At 38.3% G+C, this 12,537-nt stretch overlaps 1 protein-coding gene across 2 annotated transcripts in view; it reads left to right on the top strand.

Moving 5' to 3' along the window:
* Positions 1-3,721: 3,721 nt before the first annotated feature.
* The window catches only part of met (MET proto-oncogene, receptor tyrosine kinase), a 77,703-nt gene continuing 68,887 nt past the window's right edge, over positions 3,722-12,537 (top strand). For both annotated transcript variants that reach the window (XM_052123206.1, XM_052123207.1), the window contains exons 1-2: positions 3,722-3,975; positions 6,444-7,635. In XM_052123206.1, the coding sequence (XP_051979166.1) occupies positions 6,454-7,635 (1,182 nt within the window). In that variant the 5' untranslated portion in view covers positions 3,722-3,975; positions 6,444-6,453. The remainder of the gene's footprint in view (positions 3,976-6,443; positions 7,636-12,537) is intronic.

Raw genomic sequence — 12,537 nt, forward strand, 5'->3', positions numbered from 1 at the left:
ATGAATTATTATTATTATTATTTATTTATTTTCTGTCATAAGCTACTGTATCAACAGGATATCCTGCTTAGCCAGGAGAGTTATAATCTAATTTCTTGTTGCTGATTAATTGATAGCAATTTTAATCTACTAAGGTCATGATGAAGGATTAAGTTTTGGCCCTGATATGTTAACTGTTAAAATAAACAATTTATCAGTAAATATTATATATGAGACAGAAGTATTTATTTAGTAAACAATGAGAAGTTACTACTATTGGCCACCATGTGCCACCAGGCAGAGGTATTGTATTACAGGGTGTGCTTAAATGTAGCATTTCTGTGTAAATAACAAAAGAAATGACATACACTTTTTCTTTTGAATGTCACTATGTTGATTAAATCTACTATAACATTGACATTTAAATTTGTAACTGAGTATAGGTCCCTTTGTTTTTTATATCACTTGTTCTACAATGCCATCTTATTCTATTACACCATATGGAACTGAAGTTACCTAATAACACAGAAGAGGTATAGCTTTGAAGTGTACAGTTCATTTTCCCCCATATCCTGTGAGCATCACAACATTTGTTTCTTTCAGATGGCATTATCGTTTGAAAATCTACGGCTATGAATGTAAAAAACACTTGCCTATGTCCTGCAGAGATTTGCACTGGGTCTTATAGGTCTTCTATCCATTTCCATTCATGCATTTGGCAGATGCTTATATCCAAAGCGACTTACAGTGCACTTATTACAGGGACAATCCCCCTGGAGCAACCTGGAGTTAAGTGCCTTGCTCAAGGACACAATGATGGTGGCTGTGGGGATCGAACCAGCAACCTTCTGATTGCCAGTTATGTGCCCACTACGCCACCACCACTCACACAATGAAAAAGGGGATTTCTACTTGGCACTGTAGAATCATTATTTTAAGTTTACTTTAGATATCCCACAGCTCAAGATGACATCACAATCCAGGTGTGTTTGTGACTAAACAATATGTTATGGCTTTCTCAACAGAGAATGATGTGTTCTATGATACAGAGTGGATGGTAACTTTCACTGTGCAGCCCCACAGAGTCCCACTACCAGGTGTTCATTTTTAATTCCACTGGCACCACAGTTGAATTATTGTCACTATGGAAACAAACACACTAGAGAAAAACAAACACACATAGGCTATACCTTCTGTTGCTGGAAAATTGTAATCAGTGGAAATGTCCTCAAATGCTGTCCATCCTTTCTTTAAAGATTTCTATTGTTTCTGACATTCTGAGGATTAAAAGTGTATTTGTAAGTGTTGTCTTTTTTGTGGTAACTGTTTTGACAAACCTGCACCCTGCGGTGAAACTATTGCAGTTTGTTTTCCAAAGTTTTTCCAGGAACATTACACACTGAATGAACAAAAGAGGGATTTTAGTGACTAATGCTGTTTGTTAAAATGTAACCAGACCAGAGAACACGGCCCTCATAAGATGAAGGGTGATGACCAGGTGTGCTGGCTGAATAAAAGAAAATTCTTTGCTATCTGTATCCTTGGCTCAAGTCCTAAAAAAAGGCTTCATTCCACTCAAGTGAAAATAAAAGAAAAAAAGAAAAAAAAGAAAGGATATCTGAATTTAAATAAATCGTACGGCTGTAGGCTTCAAAACAGTAAGGTTGATTAGATGGATTTTTTGTTGTTGTTGTTGTCTTGTATTGGCTAACTCAGAGCAGTTTTTAAAATCTATATTTAAACAGATCTGAAATGATGTCATATGACCCTGACTCAAACAATGCCAACTGGGTGAACTAATCATCTTAAGTGCACTAAAACTTTGTTTTCAGCATATCTTTAAACCTACAGTTGTTTTAATTTAGCACTTTACCCTGTTAAACCTTTCCTGCAATAACAATCTCAATTTCATTTCTCAATATATTATGATTTTGTGACTGCCCCCTCAGAATAACACAGAGATATTATCTGTGTTTGCCCAGGGCAGAGAGTTCATTTTGCTTTTATGAAAGCAATATTCCGGGTTCAATACAAGTTAAGCTCAATCGAAAGCATTTGTGATGTAATGTTGATAACCAAAAAACTACCTTTGATAAAACTATCCCTCCTTTTCTTTAAAAAAAAAAAAGCAAAAATCGAGGTTATTGAGAGGCACTTACAGTGGAAGTGAATGGTACCCAATTTGGGAGAGTTTAAAAGCAGAAATGTACACGCTTTTAACTTTATTTAAGCACTTACATTAATTGTTCTGTTAAATCGTGTGTATTACTTGATGGTTTAAATTTTTGTTTTTACAGTCCTTGACAGGTTTTAGGATTTACTGCGTTATGTCAGCATGGTACCCACGTTGTAAAACTGGATATCATTTTAAGGTTAGTAAGTGATTTTATCACGCCAAAATCATGTTTACAGACATCTTCATGTCTTGAGGATATACTTTTGAAGCAGTGAGTATTTTAATGTTTACGGATTTTTCTTAAAGAATAGGGACAATTCGCTTATCAACATTATGCCACAAATGCTGTTGATTAAGCTTAACTTGTATTGAACCCAGAATATTCCTTTAATGGATACAGCATCTTGCCTTCCTCTCTCGTGAGGATTCTTTCATTTATAACAGTTTTACCTCAAAACATTTTTTGAGGTAAAACTGCATTTTTATCGTCCGAGGATCACATAAAACTGAACTCAGGGCATTGTTTACAGCCTTTTATAATATTGTAAACTGTTGCAGGATACTCAGTCCTGCAGTAATGGTCTATCCATACCTGTCAACAGCCAATCTTTGAAATTATCATGCAAAATGAATGACATGAGGATAGTTAAATTGCTGCTCTGCTGATGAGCACAACAGCTAAGAGCCTCCTCTCAAATGAACCATGGCCAGTTTAAATGGTCAGCCATCAATCACAGTTTACAATGGGAGAATGACCAGGTCAGCAGTAACTTAGATTATATTGATTGTGGCAGTAATAAATATAACATGAGACTAAATTAGGCTCAAGATGAATTGTGTGGGTGGTAAATCTGGATGGATCAGCTCTGTAGATGATCTGTGGTGACCTTCCTCCACTCTCTCCCAGTCAGACAGCAGATCACACCTTTTATTGATGAGTTTAAATCTAATGTGGGATAGTTAGAGAGTGCTTTGCACGCATCAGAACACCACTAAGTGGCGACAGAATACCTTGAATAAATACTTAATCTCTAGAGTAAACCCTGTGTATGAACTTTGAGGCAACTTTTAAAACTATATGTTGACAAATACTGTAGAAAGTTAGCATAATAACATGTTGAACAAATCTGACCACAACAATATTTTTGAAATCTGTCATGCTCACGAGACCTTTTTAAGAAGCCGTAACATGTCAGGGCATACTGAATACTTTTCCACGTTACATGCAATATGCTGTACATAGGCTACATATTATTACGCAGTTGGGTCATTAGAGAGTAATTGATGGAAATCGTATTTATAGTAGTATATAGCCTAATTTTAATTGTAGTTGACTTTAAATGGATATTTTGATTAAATCAAATAAATACATAAATAGAGGGTTTGATAAAAGTCATAATTTCTTGCTCTTAATTCTTTATTTATACACTAACGTTGTTATTATAGTTTCAGTACATTTCATTAACAGCCAATCATCGAACCGTCTTGCACCACAGCGAGTGACGCAACAGTCAATGATCTGAATGTACTCACCTGAGAGACCCATTTCATCCAATTGCACGCGCACAACGGAGGAACGACCCCGCTGCGTTTAAACTGAGGTGACCCATTCTGAGTGTCAGTCAACCGCTGAAGTGAGTGAGTGAATACAGTGTTAAGTAGAGAGAGAGAGAGAGAGAGAGAGAGAGAGAGAGAGAGAGGAAGAGTGGGTAACTTTTAACCAGAGAGAAACTCACCGCCGCATCCCATCTCGCGCGTACGCTGTGGAAAGATGTGATTATATTTTCTTTCTGTCTCCGACAGGTATCTTTATTTTACAGGTGAGTGCGTGTCTATTTTATATTTGACGGTTTAGAGTTGATGATAACACGTATTAGCGAAGCTTATATCTTTCTTGAGGTTTTTTTTTTTAACCAAAATGTTATATTTAGTGATATATAGGACTACTAAACATAGATAGGCTATATATGTATCCCTTTCTATAGAGGATGTCTATGAACTATCAACATAAATCTGCTTTTCGTGTTTCTTTTGGTGTTTTTGATCTGTATTTCTTATGGAAGCTCAGTGTTGACAATCTGAGTCATTTTATCTGAAGCTAGGTTTCGCTGAAGCGCAGGTAAGAAAACAGAATTTTTGTTTGGGAATTTTGTAATGTAATATTTGGAAAGCAGTTTTATTCACTTATTTATCTCAAAACACCTACAGAAACATCTAAGGCTGCAAAGAGAACAGTCTTTTCAGAACTTGAGGCACTTGTGTGCCAGAGGACCTCCAGTGTGTCAAGTGTTTTGAAGCTGCAAATGAAGTGGTTAGGCTACGTTTAGAAATGCTGCAGTTACTTCACTGTTAAAAGTAAAACTGTGGAACTGTTACTATGGCGATATTTTACTTAAAATATATATTTTATATTTTTGCATGACAATTTTTAAGTAAATTCAGCTTATGGTCATTTTATGTCAGCATAACTAGAAAACATGTGTTAAATGTATTCAAATGGATCAGTTGATTCAACTTTATTTACTTGAAAAGGCATGTCACACGAATAAGAATTAACATGCATGTTGCTTCAGAAGAGCATTAAAATTTTTGTTTTTACTTAATTTAATTGGCTAAAAAGAAAATAAGGCCAGTCATTAAACTTGCCTCACCAATGAAGTGCACATAAAATCAAATAAATAGTTGAATTAATTGATGTTATGTATACAGTACTGTGCAAAATTTTAGGCACTTGGGAAAAATTTGCATAGTGAGGATGTCTTTTAAAAATAATGCCATAAATAGTTTTTATTTATCAATTAACGTCATACAAAGTCCAGTAAACATAAAATAAAAGATAAATCAATATTTGGTGTGAACCCCTTTGCCTTTAAAACAGCACCAATTCTCCTAGGTACACATGAACAAAGTTTTTCTTGATTGTTGGCAGATATGATGCTCCAAGCTTCTTGGAGAATTCACCACAGTTCTTCTATTTATTTCGGCTGTCTCAATTGCTTCTTTCTCTATATGTAATCTCAGACAGACACAATGTTCAGTGGGAGGCTCCGTGGGGACCATGCCATCTGTTGCAGGGCTCCGTGTTCTTCTATTCTATTTGCAAAAGAAATGGTTGGGAGTCTAAAATTTATATTTCCTATTGACACACTAAAGCTGAAAATATAAATAACTATCTTAAGACAAATGTTTTTGTGAAGCATCATATGTGCCTAATACTTTTGCACAGTACTGTATATGCAGTATATATATCAAAACACACACACACACACACACACATCTATATATGTGTGTGTGTGTGTGTGTGTGTGTGTGTGTGTGTGTGTGTTTTGCAGTGAAAGAGGAATTATGTTATGCAGAGGAAAAATAGAAAACATGTTTATCAGGTGTCTTAAAAGGCTAGGTCCATTATTTTGGAAAACAGTAAAATATGTGGACTGAATATTTAATATCACATTAAATAGTAACAAAGTGTAACAGTTTTCTCTTATTTTTCATCAGTCTCTCTCATTTTTAACATTTGATTTGTAGTGAAGTATAGTGGTACTCAGTCCACTCCAATTGCTTAGATAACAGTGAGGGTGAATCCCATTACTATGCTCTCTCTCTCTCTCTCTCTCTCTCTCTCTCTCTCTCTCTCTCTCTCTCTCAACCGTAAAAGTGACCTCCTAGAGGAATAGCGTTTAAGTACACCAACAATAAATCACTTCTCCAGCGTCTGCAGCCTACGATGCTTAATTGAGTTTATCAACCACTCCCTTGAGAATGCTGTCTAAAGTTAGACTTGTCACCGCAGTGCACTCAGTGCCTCTGATGATTCGCCTCTTCTGGTACACAGCCACAAAAGTGCTGTCTAAGTCAGAGGCAGAAGAACCATGTAGTGTTTCCCTCTTTCTTTTATCCACAAAGTTAGTGGTGAATTATTGAGGCATATGTTGCTCTAGAAATGCTGCTTCAATGCATCCAAACTAGTGATATCATTGTTGTTGCGGTGTGTGTAGTTGTGATTTACAAGTGTCATTTGTTCAGAGTAGCTTGTCTTAGTCACAAATCCAAAAAGCTTTTGTGTCTTTGTTTCATGCACTAATGGGTTCTATATATAGAATCTTACCAGAAGTCTTTTTAGTATGCTATTTATTTTGATAAGCTCAAACGAATGACTGAATCCACTGTTTTTATAATATACTGGAGTTGGAGGATATTTATTGACACCGGTGCAAATTTACAGTGAGAAAATGTTCTGTATGCTCTCTCTGATACAACTGATTTCCATTTTCTTTTTACTTTGCAGAGGAACAAAGATGAGAATAAACTGCTTTGAAGCCTCTTGCTTCTTCATCATTCTTCAGACGCTGTGGTGGGGCTTAAATAGTCAATGTGAAGAACCAATCGAAAGCTCCAAACTCAACCTCTCGGTGACATATGACCTCCCTTACTTTGTGTCTGACACTCCCATCCAGAAGCTGTTGGAATTCAATGGAACTGTGTACATAGGTGCTGTCAACAAACTATACACCCTTTCAAAACAGTTTAAGAAGATACATGAGTATAATACTGGACCAGTGCATGAGAGTCCACGCTGCAAGACAGCAAAGCCATGCGATGGTTGCAAAGGCATGCCCCCTAATACTAACAACACCAACATGGCCCTGCTCATGGAGACCTTCTATGATCTTGAACTCTTCAGCTGTGGCTCGGTTGGGAATGGTGTCTGCAACCGTCACGTGTTAGAGGATGGTCCCTTGGATGCGGAAGTAACTTGCATGTATTCAAAGAAGAATGAAGACAGCAGTCATGGTTGTCCAGACTGCCTGGCTGGGCCCTCAGGCACTCAGATCCTCAACGTGATGAGTAGCGGTGTAGTGAGGTTCTTTGTTGCGAACTCCGAACCTCTTGACCCAACAGACCCCCGTCTGCATCACACTATTTCAGTTAGAAAGATGAGGGAGACTCAAGATGGCTTCGAGTTCTTTTCTGAGCAATCCTACATGGACTTGGCGCCAGGTTTGCGTGGGAACTATCCTCTACGCTACGTCTATTCCTTCCAGAGTGGCCCATATGCATATTTTCTCACCGTCCAGCGAGAAGGTGGCAGCTCGAATGCCTTTCACACACGAATCGTTCGCATGTGCTCATCAGATCCGGAGATTCTGCGATATGTAGAAATGCCCTTCGAGTGTATTTACTCAGAGCGAAGGAGAAAGAAGCGATCAGCACAGGTGGTTTTCAATGTCCTCCAGGCCGCACATGTGGCCAAGGTCGGCTATGACTTTCAGCAAGAGATGGGCCTGAAAGAGGGCGAGGACGTGCTGTTTGCTGCCTTTGTCCGCAGTAAGCCCGACTCGCCGGAGCCCACTGCCAGCTCTGCCGTGTGCCTTATCTCCATCACAGACATCAATAATTTCTTTAGGGATTTCATGCAGAAGGGTTACACAAGGAAGCTTTACCACTTTTCAGGATCAGAAGAAAAAGCCTACAACCAGGTAAGAGGGAATGAACTTTAACAAGATTATGTAAAACATTTTAATTCTGTCTCCCGTGGAACACAAAAGAAATTTATCCTCAGTCATCATTCACTTTAATTTCTTCTCTTTTCCATACAATGAAAGTGAATGGTGACTGAAGCTAACATTTTGCCTAATATCTCCTTTTGTGTTTCATGCAAGAAAGAAAGTGATGCAGGTTTAGAAAAACAATAGGGTGAGTAAATAATGACAGAATCTTCATTTATAGTGAAAAAACTGACCATTTTATTTGTTGACCGTTTCAAAACTTTACCCATCAGAGAGCAATTCTGACTTATTGTTGCTCCCTTTTTTCTTCTGTCATAAATCACTGACCCTTCGTGTCTTCTTTACTTATCCATCACCATTCATTGGATCAGTAGGTAAATCATGATCGATAAATGACATGAACATTTAACTGCTGACGACTCCCTTAAGGGCTCGTCAATAACTGCAGGGCTAATACTTCCCTGAGTTAATTACAAAACATAGTCATAAAGCTGTGTCACTAAGCACATATATTCCACAAGTCTGCATAGTAAGACACAGTAGTTATTGTTCTATACTAAATATATATTGGAAAAGAATACTTAGATTCCCAGATGATCAGAAACTTTGTATAGTTTGATCTGAATGAAGATGAATGGAGAAAGTGGGGGAAGCTAAATAAAAAACGTACATTTTGTTATTTTATATGAACTTTTTTTCTTTCTTTCTTTTAATTTTTGCATAACAATCAGTTAACTTTTGCTTTCATTCTGTGTGAAAATATTTTCTCTGTCAATGATTCAACTCGATTAAAATTTTTTACCTAACGAAATCTGAAATTTGGTCACAATTGAAATCGATAATTTTGGAACGATTCTGTCTTTTCCCCAAAAATATGCAGAATAGAGATTCAAAGATGAATCTAGGACCAAGGGCAAAGAATTGACTTGAACATTGGGGGGCTTGCAGTATGAAGCATTTACATGTTTCCATTGATCATGATATAAATATTAGAGGGGTTGTGGCTGTCAGACCCTAACATTCGGTCTGACATCATCCTTTGTGTTCCATGGAAAATGTCATACAGGTTTGGAACAACATACCAGGATTTTTAGTGTCCCTTAAATGATATGTATTTTGAGGTCTATGGGAATCAGGCTCTGAACCTTTCAGTTTGCATGTGTTGTCTTATCAGAGTCTGTACAGCGGGGAAGCCCAGACCACTTCCCAGCAGGTGTTTCTTCAACTGTCCTTAACAGTCTTTGTACTGGTCGCTTTAGCAGTTCATATGGGCCAGACCGGCGCTTCTGGCCATGTCCCGGTGTCAAACAGTTCTCCAGTCTGGTTTACTTGTTTCAGTGCCCTGAACTTTATCTTTCCAAACATACTATATGCTCTTAGTCATTTACTATGGCAGAAGAGCTACAGGCTCCACTCAGACATTTTAAATATTTTTGTTCTGTGGATCCTTGGTCCAAACACTGTGATCTGCTTAAAGTCAGCTCTAGTTCTATTGGTTTTCACTGTGTGGATGTATAATATCTAAAATCGCTATTAGGCTAACAAGGCCATTTGAAAGTATTTCTTTGGGCATCTTAGATGGAGTGTTTGCTTGCAGCTTTGAAGGATCCAGGCATCATTTGAGATGGACCACAAGGCATCATTTGAGATAGACCACAAGGCAAGATGTGGGAAAAACAGTATTTATCTGTGTATGTGTGGATGTGTATTTGTGTTTTTGAGTGTGTTAAGGCTGATGGTAAATCATTGTGCCATCACTGGGAGTTATGATACCAGTAGCATATGTTATGCAGAGTCTGTCTTATCATCTCATAAAGGGACAATTGACACAGTGCCATAAAACAATTACATCGTAAAGAGAGATGATAAATTCTTGTTTTTGCACTTAGACTACTAATTCCACAAACGGGCTACAGCAGGTTTGCCTTTATGTGGAAATACTGGATATCATATTGTAACAGGTAAAGGATGGACAAGGAGGAGGCAGGAACCAGCTGAGCAGTCAACATAACTTTACATAACTGAACTTAAACAAACATAAACACACACACAGACACACGTCGTCCGCGTGTGTCTCTCTCTCTCAAACTGGTGTCCCTGGCTCCTCTTTATCCCTCTCCTGCTTATTGGGCTGATTCATCACCGGGTGTCCATCGTAACGCCCTGGCCATGCCCTCTTCCTCTTCACACAGATATTATGTGATGTGCATCTGTTTTGATTGAATTTGGGTTTGCTTTCCCGTTTTACAATATTTTGTAATGTAGTTTATAGTTCATAGTTATTTGAATATCATATCATATAAATTGCCATAATAGACTCTTACCCTTCGAAAAGACACCACAGCTTTCAGACTTCGCCCACGCTTTTAAAATTATCGATCCACCAGTCTGCTTTAGCTCAGCAGTATTAGTTAAAAAAAATAGCAGAAGTTATGCTTTGGATATGTCAGAGATGGAACCACCCCAACAGGCCTTGCACAGAGGGAGGGGGACACTTGAGGCCAACAATAACAAACAGCCACATTTAAGGTCAAAATTATCATTAGATTACAATTGATCAAGGGAACAACTGGCAAATGCTGATTACTTTAAAATTGAATCTGAAGCTTGATTGATTGCTGCCTGTAATATAATTCCTGAAGTGGGAGTTCTGATCGACAGCCTTTTTCATTATTACAGCCATCGTTGTTAAATGAACATGCATTTAGATGGTAAGATTAAGATTTAGATTATGATAAGGAAAGGCGTTGAGGAACATTTTCCCACATCTTTTTTGACTGCAATGCATAACAAAATAGCATAACAATATTCTGAAATGAACTCATTAGAGAAATAACTAACTCTCAATTTATGGAATGTCCCACACTTGTGGTACATTATTGCATGTTTTCATTGTGCAAGGACAGGGTGTTACACTAATGTGCTGTATTTGGCATGTACAAACGCGTGCCCTTGCCTGTTTGTGCCCGTATCTTGATGTGTTCACGCAAACATGGCAAAACCTAGATTTTTCATAAGGCACAGGCTCAGCTCTGGGAGGTGCCTTGATGCAAGGACCCAAAACCTTGCTGAAAGACACGATACTTGCTGTGTCCTGCCTCCCCTGTTTCTTCTCGGAAAAGCAGTTATAAGGAGCTTGCATGGTTGGTTTTCTATAATGTATACAGGGAAGAGAAATGTATTTTATGTGGGTGATTTGTGGTTTGTACTGAGGAATTATGTCACCCTGAATCAATGCTGGCAAAATCACACACACACACACACGTCACAGTTTAACAGCTCTGACCAAGGGGCAGGTGGATATATGCAGCTGTGTGTTTTCTCAAAATGTCAAGCACTTGTAGTGAGTTCATGTTGGCAGCCATGTCCTGGCAGGAAACCTGCGTGACTTTGGACCATAATGCGGGAGGAGATCGGACAGATGGCATCCAGGTGCAAAAACCTCATCTCATCTCCATCGCGGAGGGGAGCACCTGTGGGGATTTGCCCTGTCTTTCGTGTATTTATTTTAGCTGCCTTCAGGTTTCTGGCTGCCTTTAACCCTTTAAGTGTAAAAATATACATTATTTCTATACACCAATCAGCCAAAACATTAAAACCACCTGCTTAATATTGTGTAGGCCCCCCTCATGCTGCCAAAACAGCGTCAACCCGCATTTTAGAATAGCATTCTGAGATTATATTATTTTCACCACAATTGTACAGAGCGGTTATCTGAGTTACTGTAGACTTTGTCAGTTCAAACCGGTCTGGCCATTCTCTGTTGACCTTTCAAGGCGTTTCCATCTGCAGAACTGCCGCTCACTGGAATTTCTTTGTTTTTGGCACCATTCTGAGTAAATTCTAGAGACTGTTGTGTGTGAAAATCCCAGGAGATCAGCAGATGCAGAAATGCTCAAACCAGCCTGTCTGGCATCAACAATCAACCATGCGATTATCTAACCAGCCAATCGTGTGGCAGCAGTGTAGTGCATAAAATCATGCAGATACAGGTAAGGAGGTTCTGTTAATGTTCACATCTACCATCAGAATGGGAAAAAATTTTGATGTCAGTGATTTGGAGTGTGGCTTAATTATTGGTGCCAGATGGGCTGGTTTGAGTATTTCTGTTAACTGCTGATCTCCTGGGATTTTCACACACAACAGTCTCTACAATTTAATACAAATGGTGCAAAAAACTAAAAACATCAAGTGAGCAGCAGTTCTGTGGACGGAAATGCCTCGTTGATGATAGAGGACAACAGAGAATGGCTAGTCTGTTTCAAACTGGCAAAGTCTACAGTAACTCAGATAACCACACTTTATAATTGTGGTGAGAAAAATATAATCTCTTGTTTGCACGAGGTGGACCTAAACAAGTTTAGGCTGGTGGTTTTAATGTTGTGGCTGATCTGTGTACATTCTGCATTTCCTGACCTTTTGGAAATAGCTTGTTTTCTATGTCCAAAATAGACCGTTTTCTCACTGGAACGCATATGTGTGTGTGCATGTTCTAAATACTCCCATAAAGCAGATATGCATACAGCCCTAACTGATAAATGTCTGCGTTCTGCAATCTGTCATTGGGAGGAACTTTACATACAAACAAACATACTATTGGCTAGTACTCAACTGTTTACCCCAGATTTATTGCACCACAGCTCACTTCTTTGGTGTTGAGATGACTGGAAACGTTTTAACATTTATTCAGCCTTTAGGCTTGAAATACTTGTTGTTGCTCACTGGGCATAATTCACAAATGTTTAAGTGTCAGATGAAGAAAAGGATTGATCTTGTGAAAGTGATGAGTCAGTGACCCACAGGCACGTTAATATATCTCTAGCATTTGCCATACCTCCACTTCCTAGTATTTTACTCACTGTGGTAATTTCC

Source organism: Xyrauchen texanus, chromosome 49 (assembly GCF_025860055.1).
Source record: "Xyrauchen texanus isolate HMW12.3.18 chromosome 49, RBS_HiC_50CHRs, whole genome shotgun sequence".
NCBI lineage: Eukaryota > Metazoa > Chordata > Actinopteri > Cypriniformes > Catostomidae > Xyrauchen > Xyrauchen texanus.